The sequence below is a fragment of the Podarcis gaigeae genome (genome assembly GCF_964106915.1).
Source record: "Podarcis gaigeae genome assembly, chromosome: 4".
In the NCBI taxonomy this organism is placed as follows: domain Eukaryota; kingdom Metazoa; phylum Chordata; class Lepidosauria; order Squamata; family Lacertidae; genus Podarcis; species Podarcis gaigeae.
The window spans coordinates 97,927,658-97,949,567 of NC_139677.1; the positions used below are offsets into that span (position 1 = coordinate 97,927,658).

The following is a 21,910-nucleotide window of genomic DNA, read 5'->3' on the forward strand; positions in this document are numbered from 1 at the left end:
AACATCAGGGTCTTTTCCAGGGAGTCTTCTCTTCTCATGAGGTGGCCAAAGTACTAGAGCCTCAGCTTCAGGATCTGTCCTTCCAGTGAGCACTCAGGGCTGATTTCCTTCAGAATGGATAGCTTTGATCTTCTTGCAGTCCATGGGACTCTCAAGAATCTCCTCCAGCACCATACTTCAAAAGCATCAATTATTCGGCGATCAGCCTTCTTTATGGTCCAGCTCTCACTTCCATACATCACTACTTGGATTAGCCAGTACAGTAAATATTACTTCCAGCTGGCATCTTCATGTTGCGGATGGCAAGACAGACCTCTGCCCAAGAAGTTTAAACAGAGAGGAGACTGGGCTAAAGACTCGTGCCCAGCCCTTGACCCTATATAGACGTTCAGACGGGATGTGGATTCCCAGACTTAGGTCGCTTGCCAAATGTCTTTTTGGCAAGTGACCTAAGTCTGGGAAACAGTCTGTAAGATCTCTGCTTCACGTGCCCCGCAACAAGATGGTGGCATGAACCAGCTATCACAAACTGAGTGCAAATTATGCAATGCCAACCAAGGCAGTCTTTCTGTGGTTTTCCAGCAGTGTGGCTTGCCAAAAGCTGTTTAATTTAGTACCAGTCTTGCTTAATTTAGGTCTCTCTCTCTCTTTCATTATGGGGGGGGGGGGAGAAAAAAGACAACCTGAACACGCAAGTGTCCAACTTTATGCCAAGTCGCTGATATGGGCAAAAGAGTTTGGGATAGAATCCAGATTGTAAATTTAATCACATTGCAACCCACAGACGAGTCACTGCCAAATTCTTGCAATTCACGGGAAGCAGGGATTGGCTCCCTGGGAAAGGAGGGTCTGGAACTGGCATGGAACTGTCCCACTCAGGCTCTCTGGAAGTGACCAAGATTGCTATATAAATTGCCACCAGCAAGGCTGAAACCTAACACACCTTTCCTGCACAGCGCAGATTGGGGCCCTGAAAAAGAAGTCAAATTCAGATCCGGAGACTCCCTCTCGACCCATCGCCATGGAAAGATACGTCTCTGCCGTCCGCAAGATGGAGCAAACGGTGATGTTTCCCAGCCTCCTCCTCGGAGTCTCCTTGGAAGACCAGGCTGAAACATTCGAGACCAACTTGAGCAACGGAGACTCCAGCGAGAGAGACCTGTATGAAGACTACACTCTGCTAAAAGCCATCAAGGGGAGGGCAGAGGGTGGCTTAGCACCTCTTGACTTCCAGAATCCCAGCCTCAAGGAAGAGGAGAGCAAGGAGAAGGCTGATCTGGAAGATCTCTTCCATTACCACATGTCTGGCTTGCACCGTGTCCTCACCCAGCTGACGAGGAGGGCCAACGCCGTGACTTCGAAATATAATGAAATCATGGGGCAGATCAACCAGAACGAAATCTCTCTCCGCTGGTGAGACACACGCCAAGGACACCAAAGGTGAGTTATTGGCTCACTCGGCCTTCTCCCACCTATTGTTCTCCCCTAAGCCCAGCCAATGGGACGCGGGTGGTAGAATCATAGAATCATAGAGTTGGAAGAGACCACAAGGGCCATCGAGTCCAACCCCCTGCCAAGCAGGAAACACCATCAGAGCACTCCTGGCATATGGTTGTCAAGCCTCTGCTTAAAGACCTCCAAAGAAGGAGACTCCACCACACTCCTTGGCAGCAAATTCCACTGTCGAACAGCTCTTACTGTCAGGAAGTTCTTCCTAATGTTTAGGTGGAATCTTCTTTCTTGTAGTTTGGATCCATTGCTCCGTGTCCGCTTCTCTGGAGCAGCAGAAAACAACCTTTCTCCCTCCTCTATGTGACATCCTTTTATATATTTGAACATGGCTATCATATCACCCCTTAACCTCCTCTTCTCCAGGCTAAACATGCCCAGCTCCCTTAGCCGTTCCTCATAAGGCATCGTTTCCAGGCCTTTGACCATTTTGGTTGCCCTCCTCTGGACACGTTCCAGTTTGTCAGTGCCCTTCTTGAACTGTGGCGCCCAGAACTGGACACAGTACTCCAGGTGAAGTCTGACCAGAGCAGAATACAGTGGCACTATTACTTCCCTTGATCTAGATGCTATACTCTTATTGATGCAACCCAGAATTGCATTGGCTTTTTTAGCTGCCGCGTCACACTGTTGGCTCATGTCAAGTTTGTGGTCAACCAAGACTCCTAGATCCTTTTCTAGGATCTAGGAGGTTAAACCACAGAGCCTAGGGCTTGCTGATCAGAAGGTTGGTGGTTCGAATCCCCACGACGGGGTGAGCTCCCATTGCTCGGTCCCTGCTCCTGCCAACCTAGCAGTTCGAAAGCACGTAAAAATGAAAGTAGATAAATAGGTACCGCTCCGGTGGAAAGGTAAACGGCGTTTCCGTGCGATGCTCTGGTTCGCCAGAAGCGGCTTAGTCATGCTGGCCACATGACCCGGAAGCTGTACGCCGGCTCCCTTGGCCAATAAAGCAAGATGAGCGCCGCAACCCCTGAGTCGGCCTTTTTAAAGCCCAGCCAACATGACTATGGGAGCCATGGTTCAAAAGATCTGGCAGGCATAGCTTGTGGAAGGTTCTATCAGCTGGTTTCCTGCATCAAACATTCTGCTTTCTTTCCATGCTTGTATGCATCCATGCTTTTAAACTTTCCACATTGCGACCATCGGCCAACAGAAGTGGATGTGATAAAATGTGATTTTGCACCACTGAACTGTAGTCTCCTGTTGCTGCACTGCCTGTGAACAGAGTCAAAGAGCTTTTAAAAATAGGCTTGCAAACTCTTCCTACCTTCCTGGTTAATTTGGTGGCCATTGTTGGCTGTGGAAGTTGTAGTCACCAGGTCAACACAGGCTGGGCTACAGAATGCCATTTTCTGACTTGGCAGGTCCATCTTTCGGTGGTGAGGGTAATCTTATATTACTTCATTCATATTGCAGGCCTTAGTTTTGAGATCCAGGCTATTTATTCAATGGAAAGCTAAGCCAACATGACGCCTTTCCAATGTTACCAGACTAGAACTCCCATCATTCCTGACCATTGGTCAACTTAACTGGGAATATGGGAGTTGTAGTACCCCAAGAACACCAGGAGAACCCCATGTTGGCCATCAGCAAAGTTCTGGGGCTGAGTCACAGGGACCCTTGGTTTAAATTAAGACACAACCCACCTTGTTAACACCTTTTCCATTTTCTATTTTACAGGACAACCTGAATTTCTGAACCTGCACATGTGTACAATTGGGTCCTCTGTCTGAGGCTGTACAAAAGAGACTCTTAACGGACAATCTAGAGACCTTGACTGCATCTACCCCACAACACTGTGTAGCATGGACTTTACTTGAATAAGCCAAGCACTGATATTTGTGAACGTAATTGCTATCTATATTATATTTGTGACCAAAACAGCTATCTATACAGTATTTATGGATATCTATAAACTCCATGGCAAATGTATGCCTTGGGTTTCCATTGCTTTCTGATGTTTAAATATTGCTATTAGTTCAGACTAATAAAGCACTTTGAATTGTTTGAAGCTGCCTAGACCACTGTTTCATCTAGTCCTGTAATTGTCAACTACCCTGACAGGTAATGGGCCTCATCCGGAGTCTTTGCCTATTATGCTTGCTATCTGAAATCATTTTCACTGGAGACAAGCTCCGTGCCACCACATGACTCCTGTGAGGAAATGAAGGGCATCAGTGCCCTGCCCATAATTCAGCCTTTTTGTGTGTGTGTTGTGTGTGATTAAGGATACATCCACAATTTCCACCGAAAACAGCGTCCGGGCTCAATTTTCAGAAACCCTTTAAGATGTCCTGGAAAATACAGGCGTATTGCAGCCTATATCAGAAGTGGGTTTCTTTGGCAAATTTAAAAAGTAGCTCAAAAACTTTTTTTTAAAAGGATTTGCCAATAAAACTCAACAACTTTGGCCAACAATAGGAAACAAAACAAAACAAAAAAAAGCTTGCCAACTTTGCCAAAAAAAGAGAAAGCTTTTATGTCCAGATTTTCACTTTTTGAAATATTGCTACCCTACCTAGTTTCTAGTCATGGGTCTGAGGGATTTCTCCCCCCCCCCCCCCGCTATTTTTACTGGGAAAATCTGTTTACTGCTGAATTGGAACAAGCATCAAATGGGTTTTCCCTGCTTAAGTGAAAGGACAAAAGCCTCTCAAACCTGTGACTAGAAGAATCCCAGGACAAGGCAAAGAGTGAACGGACGCTAAGCCTTTTTAATTTTCCATGGAGCAACTTCATGTTAGGGGCATAAATCAAAATGGCTTCCTCACAGGAGGACTGCTCCTTGCCTGTCAGGAAAGGTCCCCCAAGAGGGTATTTTGCCAAGGTGCTCTCCAGGATTTCAGACAGGGAGTTCTTCCCAGCCCTGCCTGGAGATACCGTGGTACATCGGGTTAAGTACTTAATTCGTTCCAGAGGTCCGTTCTTAACCTGAAACTGTTCTTAACCTGAAGCACCACTTTAGCTAATGGGGCCTCCCGCTGCCGCCGCGTGATTTCTGTTCTCATCCTGAAGCAAAGTTCTTAACCCGAGGTACTATTTCTGGGTTAGCGGAGTCTGTAACCTGAAGCATCTGTAACCTGAAGTGTCTGTAACCCGAGGTACAACTGTACTGGGCATCAATCCTGGGACCTCCTGAGTGGAAAACACAAGTGATGCCACAGAGCTGTGTGTCTTCCAGAAATGCTAATACACCTTCCCGTAACATCAAACCAAGATTTTTGTTGAGTCTGTCCCTGTTCGGGATTCATGTCCAGGGCCGGATATAGCTTTGTTGAGGCCCTAAGCTACTGAAAGTAATGGGGCCCTTTATATGTCCAGCTATCCTGCAACAAATTGTCACTGTTTTTTGTGCTGAATATATGCTATATGGTAATTTATGGACCTAATAGCTATCTAAATCCATTTGCACATGCAAAATGTAGGCACCCTGTATATAGAAAGGAGCAAACCAGTGATATTTTAGGGAGCAGGCTAGCAGGCGGAACCCATGGCTTACATCACAGGATACTACACAACACAAAACACTGTTGCTGTATGTAGGTTTTATTTTATTTGTTTATCTTATATTTTGGAAATATACATCCAGTGCTTTATTTTCTTTAATTTTTTTTTGGGGGGGGGGCAAGAGAGTATACCTTGTTTAGTTTATATGTAGATCCAGCATTGCTCAAGTCCCTGATTCTAGGATTGCTGCCTTAGCCATGTAGTTGTCCCTGCCTCTTCCAACATTTCACAGTCGGAAATAGCTTGTAACACCCCTGTTTGAACAATAAGCACTGTGCAATGCCCCAATATGCTCTCACTAATTTCTGAAGGCTCCTCTGCTTCATGGGCTACGCTCATTGACTATGGCATAGCCGGATGAACCCTAGTGATCAATGGTGTGACAGATCTTGCAGCCCTCTCACCACTGATTTAGGCTGTGCACACACATATCATTTGAAATAAACAGGGGTCCTTTATCTCCCAGTGCACTTTTGCACATAACAATGTGGGCATGTTTTCAAGCTAGCATGCAGCGGTGTTCTCTATTCCCTTCCTTCCCATTCCACAACTTTAAAAAATAATAATCACAGTCTTTTGAAAGTGAGGAGGTAGAAACTGGTGTGCTGATATTCAGAGGTCCTACAGCACTGCTTCTAAGAAGCGATTGAAAGAGCTGGGTATGTTTAGCTTGGAAAATAGGAGACTGAGAGGTGATAGAATGTTGTTGTTGTTGTTTAGTTGCTTAGTTGTGTCTGACTCTTCGTGACCCCCTGGACCAGAGCACGCCAGGCACTCCTGTCTTCCACTGCCTCCCGCAGTTTGGTCAGACTCATGCTGGTAGCTTCAAGAACACTGTCCAACCATCTCGTCCTCTGTCGTCCCCTTCTCCTTGTGCCCTTCATCTTTCCCAACATCAGGGTCTTTTCCAAGGAGTCTTCTCTTCTCATGAGGTGGCCAAAGCATTGGAGCCTCAGCTTCAGGATCTGTCCTTCCAGTGAGCACTCAGGGCTGATTTCCTTCAGAATGGATAGCTTTGATCTTCTTGCAGTCCATGGGACTCTCAAGAGTCTCCTCCAGCACCAGAATTCAAAAGCATCCATTCTTCGGCGATCAGCCTTCTTTATGGTCCAGCTCTCACTTCCATACATCACTACTGGGAAAACCATAGCTTTAACTATGCGGACCTTTGTTGGCAGGGTGATGTCTCTGCTTTTTAAGAGACATCACCTTGCTGACATCTTCTAACTTTAGAAGATGAAATAGATTGTATTCAACTTTTTTTTATTTTTTAACCATAATCTCACAGAAAGCAGGTAGGACAGGCTGCCGAATAAGCTAAGCAAACTTTATTGGCAATGTGATGTCTCTGCTTTTTAAGATGCTGTCTAGGTTTGTCATTGCTTTTCTCCCAAGAAGCAGGCGTCTTTTAATTTTGTGACTGCTGTCACCATCTGCAGAGGTAGGATAGTCATTTTCAAATATCTGAGGGACTGTCACATGGAGGAGGGAGCAAGCTTGTTTTCTCCCGCTCTGGAGGGTAGGATTTGAGCCTGTCAGGGGTGTGTGCAGGAGCCAGGCCCTGTGACCAATAGGACTTTGCAGGACTGGGGCCTTCCTAAGTTTGTTCTAGAGAGGCAAGACATGGTCACACAGGTGAGGCCAATTGGTAACTCACAGCACCTGGTGGCAAGAGCCGGGAAGGGATATAAGGTCAGCATTTCCCTTCGGTTCTTTGCCACAGCCTTGCTGTGTTTGGCTCCTTGCTTCTTGATCCTCAGACCCTTGACTTTGTGACTCCTTGCTTCGTGATCCTCGGACCCCTGACTTCATGACTCCTTGCTCTCTGACCCTCAGACTCTTGGCTTCCTGACTCCTGGCTTCTAGATCCCCGTTCCTGCTCCCACCCCGCCATCTTGCCCCCGGTCCTGACGTCCCCTGCCGGGACTTTAATCACCCATGAACCGGACCGTGACAGAACCAATGGTTTCAAGCTGCAAGAAAGGAGATTCTGACTAAACATTTGAGAAAACTTTCTGACAGTAAGAATCATAGAATCATAGAGTTGGAAGAGACCACAAGGGCCAACCCCCTGCCAAGCAGGAAACACCATCAGAGCACTCCTGACATATGGTTGTCAAGCCTCTGCTGTTCAGCAGTGGAATGGAGAAGCTGTTTCATGAGAGGTGGTGGACTGCCCTTCCTTGGAGGTTTTTAAACAGAGGTTGGATGGCCATTTGTCATGGATGCTTGACCAGAGATTCCTGCATTGCAGGGGGTTGGACTAGGTGACCCACAGGGTCCCTTCCAACTCTAAGGTTCTATGATTTGGTGAAAGATCAAGCATGGGTTAAGCCAGGCATCCCCAAAGTCGGCCCTCCTGATGTTTTGGGACTACACCTCCCATCATCCCTGACCACTGGTCCTGTTACCTAGGGATGATGGGAGTTGTGGTCCCAAAACATCTAGAGGGCCGAGTTTGGGGGTGCCTGGGTTAAGAACATCCAAGACTTCTCTGTTTGATGGCCTGGGACTTGGGCTCAGACTCAGAGTCTCAGTCTGCACCGGATCCTTTGCCTCGGGCATCATCTGAACCAAGTCTGGGGCCTGGTCCCAGTCTGCCCAGGTTCCCCTGCAACAAACACCAGCTGGGCCGAGTCAGGGGCCTGAGCCTGCCCTGGCTCCAGATGTGGGGATGACCTCGTTGCCTCCAGCCGGGCCATCACTTACAGCTGCTCCACTACCTGTTGGGTCAGGGGAGGCTGAGGCGGCCTCTGGGTCTAGTAACCCACTGACGTCTCCTGAGCTGCAGAGACTAAGGTCTGAGAGAAGGAGAGACCTGAGTACTCGCAGGAGGAGTGCTTGCCTCTGGGCAAAACAGGGAGGTGAGTTGCTGGAGGATCAGGACCGGCCGCTACCCCGACAAAGATAAAAGGCTGTCCGACCCTGCCCTAGGTTGCGGGAGCAACATTACTGTATGCTAGATCCTGCCTGAGATCCTGTACCTGGCCTTGCCTGGTTTCCTGCCTCATGTCCTGCCTTGGCCCTGTCGGACTGACTCCTAGCAGAACCTTCAGATTCTGGACCAGTCCTGGACCGTGTTTCACGGGTTACCCCTGGGCCCAGCACACTCTGCCTTCAGGAGTAGGAATGGCTCCCCATGTAGTTATTGCAAGCCTGTTTTTTTTGTCCTCCAATGATTCTGAAACTCTGGGAATAAACATTGCTTGATTTGGCTTGGCATTTTCCGCTCTGCACATCATGACTTGTCAGTTATTGATCAGCAAGTCCTGGCTTCAACTGGGGTCAATCAGTCCACCTCTAATTTGGGTTCATTCCAACCTGTAAATAAAGTCACATTGCTAACCACATACGAGACAACTGATGAGATGCCAGAGGAGGAGAAATGTGATTGGCTGGGGACACAGGGGTGTTGTCCACCGCTCCAATTGACCTCTTCCTGATCACACGTTCCACTGCTGGTTTCCACCCAGGGTTGCTCATAAATTGCCACCAGCTGGAAGCAAGGAACGCTCACATCTAACGGTCCTCTTTGCAATTCAGCTGAGATCCCCCGAGGCTTTAGGCTCAAAGAAGTCTCTCTCCTCTCACAACCATGGAAGATTACTTCTCTGCGGTCCGCAAGATGGAGCAAACGGTGCTGTTCCCCAGCGTTCTCCAGGGCGTCCCCTTGGAATGGCAGGACAACACGCCTGAGACTGACTCGGGAGGCAAAGATCTGTATGATTATTACACGCTGCTGAAATCCATCAAGCTGGTAGTGGAAGGTGGCCTGATGCCTCTCAATAACCAGAACCCTGATGTTGCCAGCCGTCTGAAAGAACAGGAAGAGAAAGAGAGGCAGAACCCTGAAGGCTATTTCTATTACCACGTGTCCAGCTTGTATCGTGTCCTCGCACAGCTGACAGGGAGAGCCAATGCTGTCACTTCCAAATACAATGAAATTATGGGGCAGATTAACCAGGGTGAAATTCATCTCAGCTGATGAGAAATGCATGGTGCAAAGAGCAAAGGTAAGATGTCTTTCGTTGCTCAAATGGGAATTCCCAGTCTACTGATACCAGGAAGACAGATTTGCGGTACCCTTTCTGGTGCCTGCTTAAAACATTTTTGTTTAGGTGAACCTATCTTCCTTGGAGGGACGCGGGTGGCGCTGTGGGTTGAACCACAGAGCCTAGGACTTGCCGATCAGAAGGTCGGCGGTTCAAATCCCCATTACGGGGTGAGCTCCCGTTGCTCGGTCCCTGCTCCTGCCAAACTAGCAGTTTGAAAGCACGTCAAAGTGCAAGTAGATAAATAGGTACCACTGTGGCAGGAAGGTAAACAGTGTTTCTGTGTGCTGCTCTGGTTGCTTAGTCATGCTGGCCACATGACCCGGAAGCTGTACGCTGGCTCCCTCGGCCAATAAAGCGAGATGAGCACCACAACCCCAGTCGGCCACGACTGGATCTAACGGTCAGGAGTCGCTTTACCTTTATCTTCCTTGGAGGTTTTTAAGCAGAGTTTGAATGACCACCTCTCATAGAGGCATTAGTTGAGATTCCTACATTGCAGGGGGTTGGATTAGATGGTTACATGATTCCCCTTGGGGCTTCTAGGTGCAAGAATGTTTGAATGCCCAGTTTAGGGTTGCCATATTTTGAAGAGCCAAAAAAAGGACAGCCAAACTGTGCCAGCATACCTATTTCCCCAGCTCATTCTGGGAGCGGCTGCAGCATGCAGAGCAGTCCGAGTCTGAACCCCACCCCCGCCAAACCAGACATTTCCTTTTAAATGTAAAAATCCACCTGAATGGGCATGTTGGCCCCCCAAAAGAGGACATGTCTGGGGTTTTCCCGGGCGTATGGCAACCCTAATTAGTTCCAAGTGCAATTGCAATTAGTCCAAGTGCAGTTAGTTCCAAGGGAAATTGTTCAAAGGGTATAGAAAGAGCATTGTTTAGATTTGCTGTTTTATAAAAGGAGATTGAATATTATTTATTTATACATACATACATACATACATACATACATACATACATACACTGCTCATTTATACCACTCTGGGCGGCAGCCAACAGGATATTAAAAACATGATGAAAGATCAAACATTAAAAACTTCCCTAAACAGGGTTGCCTTCAGATGTCTTCTAAAAGTCAGATAGTTGTTCTTCTCTTTGACATCTGGTGGGAGGGCATTCCACAGGGCGGGTGCCACTACCGAGAAGGCCCTCTGCCTGGTTCCCTGTAACTTCACTTCTCACAGTGAGGGAACCACCAGAAGGCCCTCAGAGCTGGACCTCAGTGTCCAGGCTAGACGATGGGGGTGGTGTCACTCCTTCGGGTATACTGGGCAGAGGCTGTTTAGGGCTTTCAAGGTCAGCACCAACACTTTGAATTGTGCTCGGAAATGTACTAGGAGCCAACGTAGATCTTTCAGGACCGGTGTAATAGCAGCTACACCCAGTCACCAGTTTAGCTGCCACATTCTGTGGTAGTTGTGGTTTCCGGGTCACCTTCAAAGGTAGCCTCACGTAGAGCGCATTGCAGTAGTCCAATACAGTGGTAGGGCATTCTGATGAGAAAGCATTCAGAATTACTTTCCAATTAATTCCACAGGTTATTCTGGCACTGTCTCCCAGAGTCCAAATTCATGAAGCGGACATGTCTTGCTGTACGTTCTTCCATAGGACTTTCTGGTGCAACGAGCTCTGTGATGCAGAAAATACTTGACGATTTCAATTCCTGATACCTGAATTGATAGGGTATAAAAAATGGGTGGGAAGCTTAAATTATTTTAATGCATATTTAATATTTTCTGTAATCCGCTTAGAGTGTTTGATGATTGAGTGGCTTATAAATCTTACAAAGTAAACTAAATGCCAAACATGTCTATGGCCCTATATGACTCAAAGAGGATGTTTATGTGTTTTGAAATCGGCTCACGTCCTATTGATTGCATTGTCTCTGCTGGCTAATACTTGCAATCCACTTCTGTAAAGGTAAACTTTATTTTATTGTTTTGTACGTAAGTGAAATTTGAGCGGATGGGCTCACTGTCAATAAAAAGACTTATTCTGAATAGCGCCTCATTTTGTTTCATTAATTTACACACCTGAGAGCCAGGCATGCCCCTGTCACTCAAATATAGTATTTCACACTTACTCCATCACAGTACAAAGGAAAGTATTTAAAGTTCCCTGGTCCCTGAGTCAAGTCAGATACACTCCTTTGTCTTGTCCGGACTTCGTCCCACTGTGGGGTGAGTAGGCGTTGTGATTGAGATGGTTATCCCTTTGCCTGAAAGTGAGATGAGCGCCACAATCCCATAGTCGCCTTTGACTGGACTTAACTGTCCAGAGGTCCTTTACCTTTACTTTTGCCTTACCTTAGCTGTTGCTAGCCTTCTAATTTGTCTTTTTAAAGCCTTCAGAGTTGGTTGCCATCACCCTTCCTCTTATGGGGGGTGAATGCCATGATTTTACACATGAAGAGCAACAGCTGGAGGAGAGGTCAAGTTATGCGTGGGAAACGCTGCCTTAAGGGTGCGGCAGGAGGGCTGCCAAGTTTGCAGAGTTGGGAAAAAATCTCTGTTTGATGTAGGGGAGGAATGAGGTGTGTGCCAAGGCTGCCAGCCTTGTGGGGCTCGTCCTTGGTTTGCCGGCTTACTATAACCTGTACTTACAACGTGTAACATGGTGGTCCCCCTCAGCTTTGTTTGCCAGGGCAGGGCTAAATCTTGCTCACCGTGCGAGGACCAGATCAAGAGGCATTTCTTTTTAAAAAAATCTAATTCAAAATTAAAACAAAGCATATTATCCAAAAACATATCATCCTTATTCCCCCCCCCATTTTTCCTCCCTCCCCCACCCTCCCACACAACCCCACCCCCACCCCCCCAGCTTCCCTCAGTTCCAGTCTTTGGTTTCTCTAAGAATGCTGTTTTTTGCATGTTACACAGTTGTATAGATCCTCAAACTATTTAGCTGATTATTATCAATAAGAAGTTTGTGACTGTTTATTCAAAGCCAGCCAAGGAGTCCAGTTCGCTTTGTTGCTTCTTCAAATACTTTGTAAAGGGTTCCCATTCATCTTTAAAGTCATAGTTATCCTTGTCCTTATATGTCAGTTTTGCCAGTTCTGCATAGTCCATCAATTTTTCTTTCCATGATTCTTTAGTTGGGGTTTCTTCAGTCTTCCATCCTTTTGCTATTAAGACTCTCGCGCTGTTGTCGCATACATGAAGATGTTTTCCAGCTTTTTAGCAGATCTTTCCCAACAATCCTTAACAAAAATGCTTCAGGTTTTTAAACCAATGTTAAATGGAACATTTTCTTCAATTCGTTGTATATCATTTCCCAAATTTTTTAATTGCCTTACAATCCCACCACATATGATAAAATGTCCCCTCCTTTTCCTTACACTTCCAACATATATTTGAACTACTTTTGTACATTTCCCCTAACTGCAATGGTGTTGTGTACCATCTGTACATCAACTTCATGTAATTCTCCTTCAATAGGGAACAATCTGTAAATTTTAAATCAGTTTTCCATAATTTTTCCATCATCGATCAAGAGGCATTTCCACAATGGAAGGAGACCCCCTGGAACCCTGGGGTGGAACTGCAGTAGGACAAGGAAAAATCATGGCCACGCCATGCCCAGTCCCAGAGTCAAGGGAAAGGAATGTGCCACAGTCATCATCGGAGCCAAGCCCATGTTTGCATTCACAAACCAAAAACAGCAATAGGACTTTTATATACAGTGGACGCTCGGGTTGCGAAAGTGATCCGTGTGGGATGCACATTCGCAACCCGCAGCGGCACGTCTGCGCACGCGTAGGTTGCGATTTGATGCTTCTGTGCATGCGCAAAGCGCGATTTAGCGCTTATGTGCATGTGCAAAGCGCGATTTAGCGCTTATGCGCATGCGCGGCCGCCGAAACCTGGAAGTAACCCGTACCGGTACTTCCGGGTTTCGGCAGTCCGTAACCCAAAAAAACGTAACCTGAAGCGTCTGTAATCCGAGGTATGACTGTACGGTGGTACCTCAGGTTAAGTATTTAATTCGTTCCGGAGGTCTGTTCTTAACCTGAAACTGTTCTTAACCTGAAGCACCACTTTAGCTAATGGGGCTTCCTGCTGCCGCCGCGCCGCCGGAGCACGATTTCTGTTCTCATCCTGAAGCAAAGTTCTTAACCTGAGGTAATATTTCTGGGTTAGTGGAGCCTGCAACCTGAAGCGTATGAAACCTGAAGCATATGAAACCTGAGGTATGACTGTACATGAAAGCAGTGTGGTGTAAGCTGTTAAAGAGTGTTGGACGGGAACCACGGAGACCAGGGTTCAAATCCCCACTCAACCATGAAACTCGCTGGGTGGGCCTTACACAAAGCTGACGCAGTGGTTAGATGATGGCCCCCCCATCGAACATACGCAAAATGATTGGTACCCGTATACATTTGAAGCAGTATCGATCCAATTTAAACAGTCGTGCCTTTGCACAAGGAATCCTGGGAGCTGTAGTCTGTTGAGGGTGCTGAGACCCTATTAGGGAGACCTCATAGAACTACGAATCTCAGAGTGGTCCAACGACCAATCCCTTTCCCCACAGAACTCTGGGAACTGTAGCTCTGTGAGGGGAATAGCAACTCTCGGCGCCCTTAACGACCTACAGTTCCCAGGATTCTTGGGAGAATTTTTTGTTTAAAGTGGTGCGATACTGCTTTGAATACATTGTTATGATGCGACCTGTGTCCAGTCTTTCTTGAATGTTTGTTGTTCAATGAATGACTTTATTAATACGGACACAGACCAGCATCAACACACACAATATCACAGATCATTAAAAAATATCAGAAATACAAGGGACAATATGAATATAACAAGGCTTTAAATATAAAAATTAAAATTAATTGTTAGCGTGTTCCCTGTAATTAACATTTAGGGGTTTGAACATTATGGGATACCACTTGCTTCCTGCGATTGATTGCAGACGCACAGAATTTAGCTACATTTAATGTAGTCTTGGGATTCTTGTCCTCTAGCAGTAGTTTTAAACTATGGTATTCCGATTCTTTCCTGGACATTTGCAAAACAGGTGTGATAAAAGTCAAACGTATATCCTCATAAAGACGACAACGTAATAGTACATGTGAAGCAGTTTCAACTTCCAACGAGCCACAAGGACAGACCCGTGCTGTGTATGGTTTACCCTCAAATCTGCCCATTTGTTGTTCAATAAATGAGGGTCTACAACAGTGAGAATCCATCAGGCATTCATCTTGATTTGCTTGTGGGATGTTTATACAGCTTCCCATTGTTATAAGAAAAACTGCTCCCTTTCCCTTATGGGGTATTCCGGAGCCCATATACAGTTCTTAAGTGGGTTCCCTATCAGTAGGAGAAAACAACAGAGGCCAACCAGAGTATATTGAGAAGCAAAGCGGCTAGTAAGCTTGGTCTTTATTCAAGGAACTGTGCAACAGGGTCCCCACTCACCACACGCAGGAGGGAGAACCCTGAACAATGGTGTGCAAGCCCTTATATAGGCTCTTGAAATTGCCCACCCTGTAGCCCAAGACCACTCCCCAAAACATCATACATACAACACAGAAGGAGGTGGTCTACAGCAGAAATCCTGTCTGCCAGGATACCTGACAATGGTCCCTTGATTGCATTACCTGGGCAGTCTGGCCATTCTTTGGTGATGGTTAATACTTTGGTTCCTGAGTCCAGGTCACAGGCTCACCCTATTCATACACAAATACGCCCTTAAGACAGGATTTGCAAGCAAAAAGACAAAGGGAAGGCTTTCCCCATTTGCCTCCCTTACTGCAGAGGAATATTTGAGCTCATTGGGAGAATCAAAATGGCTTCAGGATTGCTCTCCTGTGCTATTTCAGACATGTGGTTCATATCCTTAGATATGTGCGCATATGCGAATATTTATTCTACACTTGAGACCTTAAAATTCTTATAACACCGTTAATCATTCATTCATTCCTGACTTTTTCGGTGCCTCACTTTCATAGCTGTCAACATTTTCCTTTTTTTAAGGGAAATTCTCTTATTCCGAATAGGATTCCTCACAAGAAAAGGGGAAAGTTGACAGCTATGCTCACTTTCCCGCCATATTAACCAAAGCCGGATACTTTAGCTGAGATTCCTGAAATTGCAGAGGGTTGGACTAGATGACTCTCGCGTCCCTTCCAACTCTATGATTCCTGGCCACAGCAGTCACTTGCGCTTCAAGGGGCAAAGGTGAGTCTAGGAGTTGCAAACCGAGCTGCAAACCGGTTCAGAGAGAGTGCAGCCCTGCCTAGAACAGGCAATTGACTGGTCTCCCAAAAGAGCCGCTAAGCTCTGAATGAGCTTCCTGTGCCTTTAAAAGACAGAGCAGTCGCTCAGGATAAGCTGTGGGAGCAGGGTGTGACCAGTTCACAAGAAGGGAGTGTTTCAGGCTACACTAACCTGGACGTGAGACCTGAAGAAAGTGGGAGGGTCTGGTTTGCCCGGCTGGGTGTGTTAGCCAGGGCTTATTACGCAGGTGTCACAGGGAGGAATATATGTAGGCAGTGCTTCTCTCTCTGGGCTGCTCAGCAAAAGTTTGCTGCCAGAAGACAGGCCGGCCGGGAAAAATATTTCCACCTGTGGGTTACCTGCTTTGCACCTGTAACTCACCTGGGAAGCTCTCCAGGGAGCTGTGGCCGCCAAGTGGCAGGCAGGCGGATGTGCCGGAGTCAGCTGCGAGGGGGGAACCTGCAGTGGGAGAGAAAGAGAGAAGAATCAGCACCACATTGGGGTCTTTTTGGGCTGGCTACCCTTCCTGCGGATCTGAAGCCTGCAGGTGTGAGTTGAAGGGGAAAGATGAGCATTTCGTCGGAATCGAATTCCCTTCGGAAACAAATTGGGAGCAACCTGCAAACGGTGAGTGAATCCCGGGGCCCAGGACTTCCTGGAACAGCTAGCTGGGGAGGGGCTGTGCAGCTCCGAGCTTTGCAGAAGGTCGTGGGTTCAATTCCCAGCATCTCAAGGTAACAGAAAGGCGCAGGTAAGTTGGTGACCAGTTAACAATACTGGTCTCAGGGACCAGTGCCAGATTTACGTATAAGCTAAACAAGCTATAGCTTAGGGCCCCCCTCTCTTGGCCCCCCCCAAAAAAAATTAAAGGGGAAAAAACCTGGATCTACATTTCCAAAATATAAGATGAAAAAACAAATAAAAAATAACCTACATACAGCAACAGTGTTTTGTGTTGTGCAGGCTCCTATGATGTAAGACAGGCATGTCCAACAGGTAGATTGCAATCTGCTGGTAGATCACGGGGTGTTCCTGGTAGATCCTGGTTGATCTCTGGCCCCTCAGCGATCTCCTTACAAAATAACCAACTCTGGCTTCCTAAAAAAAGCTCCACAACTTTGGGTCGATCACTGCTGCCAGTCTTTTCACGACAATGGGTAGACCACTGCCAGTTTTTCTATACTGTGAGTAGATCACAGACTATTGGGAGTTGGACGTCCCTGATGCAAGCCCCGTCTGCTCGCCTGCTCCCTAAAATATCACTGTTTCGCTCATTTCTATATATAGGGTGCCTCCATTCTGCATGGACTGATTGCATGGCAACATGTGCAAATGGCTTGAGATACCTATTAGGTCCATAAATTACAATATAGCATATATTCAACACAAAAAACAGTGGCAATTTGTTGTGGGCAAAGGACAGCTGGACATATGAAGGTCCCCATTACCTTCAGGAGCTGAGGGCCTCATCAAAGCTAAATCCGGTCCTGTCAGAGACCATCATCCACACCAACCTTTGCTCTACAGGTATGGGCTTTCCAGAGCTTTCTCGGAGTGTTTCCTCCCCATTTGTTCTGGTGCTTTCCCTGGGGAAACCCACAGTTTCCCACTGAATCTGAGGAAAAAACAATCTGCTGTTCAGCGATAAAAAGTGGGTTTTCCTGCATCTAGAAATGCAGAGCAGGGGTAAATGGGTGAGCCCTCAATGCGACAATGATGTGTCTCAGGGCTCATCTGGTTCTGTTTTATTCATTTATTTCATTTATAAACAGATTTCTGTTTATGCCATGATTTCCAGGCTCAGGTTTGGAACCTCCAAGCTCAGGTACGAGAGGGTGGGGTTTTTTTTTGTCCTGACGCTTTTCCTGGGAAAACCCTCTGTTTACCACTGAATCGGAACAAATATCAATGGGTGTTTCCACGGATATACGTTTGTTCCCATTCAGCAGAGGATTTTCTCAGGGAAAGCGGCGGGACAAACAATTGTGGCACAAATGGAAGTCTGCATGAGTCCTTGTTCTGCCATTATTATATTGTATTTATTCATTGCTTTTCACATGAAAGTGTCTCAAAGCGAGTAGCAATGTAAGAACAGAAATAGCAAAAAACAAACCAACCATAAAAAGCAAGTATAAGAACATGAATAAAGCAGGAACCTTGGCTTCATAGTAACTATGATTAAGCTAACATTATTACAAAAATATACCTATTAACCAGCCTAACAGGTTTATGGGGAAATGAATACAGTATTTCTTTAAAATGCTTTCGAACGTTTCAATGTTAATGCTTTCAACCTGCAACAATATTACGTCATGCTCTTCATCCTTGATTTATTTTGTTTATTAATAAGATATTATTAAAAACAACAACAACCCAAGAACGCAAAATGCTCATCCATAAATATTTAGAAAAAGACAGGTCCACCCTACCAAAAGCAAACCCTCCAAGTGTCCCTGTTTTCCAGGGACAGTCCTGGATTTACAGAAGCTGTCCTGGTTTCTGATTTGATCCCAGAATGTCCCGCATTTCCTTAGGACGTCCCTATTTTCATCGGAGAAACGTTGGAGGCTATAGAGTCATGCGACCCCTGAGCCAAGGAGATAAGTAACTATACAACCTTTAGAAGGCATCTGAAGGCAGTTTTTTTTAATGCTTAATGTTTTATTATGTTTGTATATGTGTTGGAAGCTGCCCAGAGTAGCCGGGGCAATGCCAGTGGAGTATAAATTCATATTCGTAAAACCTTTTATTGGCATCACATACAACATCCAAAACAAAACAAATCAATACAGAATTACCACTTCCCCAGTGGCACAAAACATTTCCTAAAAGAAAGGAGGCAGAGCAGTCTATCGTCACATTTCTAGGTCTCCAGGGAGATCAGACGTCTGCAGTGTATTTCGACGACAAAAAACCAAATAGAGATATTTAGCCACTAACTTGGTGAGCTCCTGATAAATCCCCAGTAATAGAAAAGGTATGACCTCTGACTCTGGTTTCCATTTGGGGATACAGAGTTGATCTAGAAATTGCTGACGGAGATCAGCATATAGTTTACAATTGAGAACCATACGTGTAAGGGTTTCCACCAGGTGGTCTTCACATGGGCAAGTTCTTTCTCCTTCCACCCTGCCTGAGAACCTTCCCAAAAGGAGGTTGGATGGATTTGAATTAAATCTGGCCAGTGAAAATGCCCTTCTTTCTTGAGGGTTAAGCAGAAATTCAAGGTAATTGAGGTGAGTTTCATGTGCCCAAGAAAGTTGAAAATAAAGAGGGGAACATGTTTTCTCTGCTGCTACTGTTAGTTCTTAGTGTTCAATATCCCACAACCTAGTTTTTATTACAGCCTTTGCAGATGGTAGGGACATTGATCGCAAAAGTTCCACTGACAGCCCGAGTTGCTGTACCTTCTTGTTAAACTGTTGTAGCCCTGGGGAAAGAAAGGGGGAGGAGGATAAATAATAAAATTATTATTATTATGGAATAGGACATCCCTATTTTCATCGGAGAAATGTTGGAGGGTTTGCAAAAGCCTACTTGGTTACCCTCCAAAATAAGGGCCAAAAGCCTGTGTTAGTGAACTTAAAGATTGGAAAAATGATAAACAGTGAGAAATCAGATTGGATAGATCCATCCTTCCTTCCCTGGATATCACCTTGTTTCCTTTTCTTTGTTTCCAGCAGTCTCAAATCATAGAGCTCAATGTTGGCGGGGAGATATTCACCACCACCCTAAGCACCTTGAAGAAGCACCCTGGTTCCAAGCTGGCTGAGATGTTTGCCAGTGGGCAGACCAAGCCCCGCACGGACCCCGAGGGAAGATATTTCATAGACCGGCCCGGGACTTACTTCAGGTACGTCTTGGAATACCTGCGCAGCAACCAGGTGCCCACGAACTGCGTCCAGGAGGTGTACAAGGAAGCCCTCTTTTACGACATCGAGCCTTTGGTCAAGCAGCTGGAGGACTCTCCCCAGATCTTTGGGGAGCTGGTGGCCAGGAAACAGTTCCTCGCCCGCGTGCCCAGCTACAACGAGAACATCGAGCTGATGATCCGCATCGCGAGGGCAGAAGCGGTGGCGGCCCGGCAGTCCAGCGTCATGGTGTGCGTGATGAAGACGGACGAGGATGTCGTCAAGTGCCATGACACCCTCAACGGCTTGGACTCCTACAAGAAATCGGTGGTCAAGTTTGGACCCTGGAAAGCCTCTCCCGGCATTTCTGACCTCCTCGACTGCATCAAGATTGATGTGGAGGCCAAAGGGTACAAGATCTCTCTCCAGGGCTACGTTCCAGAAAAGGGCTTCCGTTTCAAATCCAATGACTACTTCTACAAATTTCTCTTCACTTGGTGGTAGCGGAAAGCCAGCGGGAAGGGCCTCGGCCCAGTATACCTGAAGGAGCCTCTCGACCCCCATCGTCCACTGAGGCCCAGCTCTGAGGGCCTTCTGGCGGTTCCCTCACTGCGAGAAGTGAGCTTACAGGGAACCAGGAAGAGGGCCTTCTCGGTGGTGGCGCCCGTCCTGTGGAACCGCCCTCCCATCAGATGTCAAGGAAATAAACAACTACCTGACTTTTAGAAGACATCTGAAGGCAGCTCTGTTTAGGGAACTTTTTAATGTTTGACCTTTCATCATGTTTTTAATACAGTGGTACCTCAGGTTACATACGCTTCAGGTTACAGACTCCGCTAACCCAGAAATAGTGCTTCAGGTTAAGAACTTTGCTTCAGAATGAGAATAGAAATCGTGCTCTGGCGGCATGGCAGCAGCAGGAGGCCCCATTAGCTAAAGTGGTGCTTCAGGTTAAGAACAGTTTCAAGTTAAGAACGGACCTCCGGAATGAATTAAGTACTGAACCCCTGAGGTACCACTGTATTCTGTTAGGAGCTGCCCAGAGTGGCTGGGGAAACCCAGCCAGATGGCTGGGGTATAAATAATAAATTTATTATTATTATCATTGTTGTTATTATAGCTCAGTGGTAGGTCCCACGCCTCACCTGCAAAATCCAGTCCTCGGTGGCATCTCTGGGCAAGACTGGGGATTTCCCCTGTCTGAAACTCCACAAAAACTCCAGTCAGTGTAGACAAATATTGAGCTAGAGGGGCTAGTGGTCTGATTTGGCATAAGGCAGATTCCTATGTTCTTATATCCAATGTTTTGGTGCTTCAAAGTAAGTGGACCTCAGCTGCTGATAATATTGCCTGCTGGAATGGCCTGAGAGCTTTTCTCCTGTTGGCAGCCCGACAAATCCCCAACACATTTGGCGCAAGGGTGGATTTCCCCGTTCCCGACTGGAGTTAATTTGTCCTGATTCAGAGGCATGCATCTTGGCTATATCTATCTCACCTGCTTCTCCTGCAATTTCCACCTGGATTTCTAATGTTGCAAGGAAAATACAGGCAACTCCCAGTTTACACGCACTGAAATGGCATATACCTTGGTTCTCGAACTTAATCCTTGGTTCTCAAATTTAATCCATTCCAGGAGGCCTTTCAACTCCCGAAACGGTTCGAAAACCAAGGCACGGCTTCCGATTGGCTGCAGGGGCTTCCTGCAATCAAGAAGAAGCTGTGTTGGACGTTTGGCTTCTGAAAAACATTCACAAACTGGAACGCTTACTTCCGGGTTTGCAGCGTTCGGGAGCCGATTTGTTCGGCAACTAAGCCGTTTGGGAACCAAGGTTTGACTGTATTTGAAGCACCATTGAAAAAGTCTGCAAACACCCTGTTCTGCCACCCCCTGCAATGTGTATTTGTGCGGTCACACACATATTGAACATGTGTACATGGGGAGTTGCCTTTACTACAGTTCCCAGGGGACAGATTGCCCGTGGTCTTGATTTATGGTGTGCCGTGGTCCGAAGGTTATTTTTTTGTGGGGCTCAGAGCTGATAGACTCCCAGCTCTTTGGCTGTATTGTACCAGGGAGAGGACAAGAGCGCATGGTGCGCAAATAGACTTTGTGACTGTGTACATCAGCATACCACAGAGCCTAGGGCAGGGGTCTGCAACCTTTAAGACAAAAAGAGCCACTTGGACCCGTTTCCGAAGAAAAAACAACAACTGGGAGCCGCAAAACCATTGCGACATTTAAAACAAATATAACACTGCATACATTGTTTCTTAGCCCAATGTTATCCTCGTCATTATAAAAATAACTTTTTTGACACTTTTTAATTATTTTTTGTTTGACCCCTCAGAATTACTCCTCCTCATAGAAATAAACGTTATATTAACAAGTTACCTTTTTTTGAGTGTGTGTTCTTCACTCCCCTTCAAAACAGTAGCTGCAAATTGCAAAGCAATAGCAGCAAATCAGCCAGCGGCTGCCTGTTGGGGCGGCAGCCTGTTGCCCGAAGCACAGGGAGCCCTCCGGAGGGCTCCCCGTGCTTCGGGCGAGTGTCTGCAAGCCTTGCGCGCCCGGCAGGAGCTCCCGTCGGGCGCGCGAGGCTTGGGGCGGCAGCCTGTTGCCCGAAGCACAGGGAGCCCTCCGGAGGGCTCCCCGTGCTTCGGGCGAGTGTCTGCAAGCCTTGCGCGCCCGGCAGGAGCTCCCATCGGGCGCGCGAGGCTTGGGGCGGCAGCCTGCCGCCCGAAGCACGCGGAGCCCTCCG

General features: G+C 46.7%; 2 protein-coding genes and 1 pseudogene across 4 annotated transcripts; all 3 read left to right on the plus strand.

Moving 5' to 3' along the window:
* Positions 1-925: 925 nt before the first annotated feature.
* LOC310843800 (mid1-interacting protein 1-B pseudogene) lies at positions 926-3,519 on the plus strand (annotated as a pseudogene). Its single transcript, XR_014568689.1, has 2 exons — positions 926-1,440; positions 3,193-3,519. The product of XR_014568689.1 is annotated as a mid1-interacting protein 1-B pseudogene (transcript).
* A 4,923-nt stretch (positions 3,520-8,442) lies between these two features.
* Positions 8,443-11,079, plus strand: LOC310843801 (thyroid hormone-inducible hepatic protein-like). Its single transcript, XM_083737558.1, has one exon. It carries the CDS (start codon positions 8,615-8,617, stop codon positions 9,002-9,004), a length of 390 nt encoding a protein of 129 aa, XP_083593684.1. The 5' UTR covers positions 8,443-8,614; the 3' UTR covers positions 9,005-11,079.
* Positions 11,080-15,437: 4,358 nt separating this feature from the next.
* On the plus strand, positions 15,438-21,034 carry KCTD14 (potassium channel tetramerization domain containing 14). Of its 2 annotated transcripts, none has more exons than XM_083737412.1 (2): positions 15,438-15,927; positions 18,981-21,034. In XM_083737412.1, exons 1-2 carry the CDS (start codon positions 15,868-15,870, stop codon positions 19,653-19,655), a joined length of 735 nt encoding a protein of 244 aa, XP_083593538.1. In that variant the 5' UTR covers positions 15,438-15,867; the 3' UTR covers positions 19,656-21,034. The 2 variants fall into 2 exon arrangements, with proteins under 2 accessions (XP_083593538.1, XP_083593539.1); XM_083737413.1 differs by having other exon boundaries at positions 18,984-21,034.
* Positions 21,035-21,910: the final 876 nt, after the last annotated feature.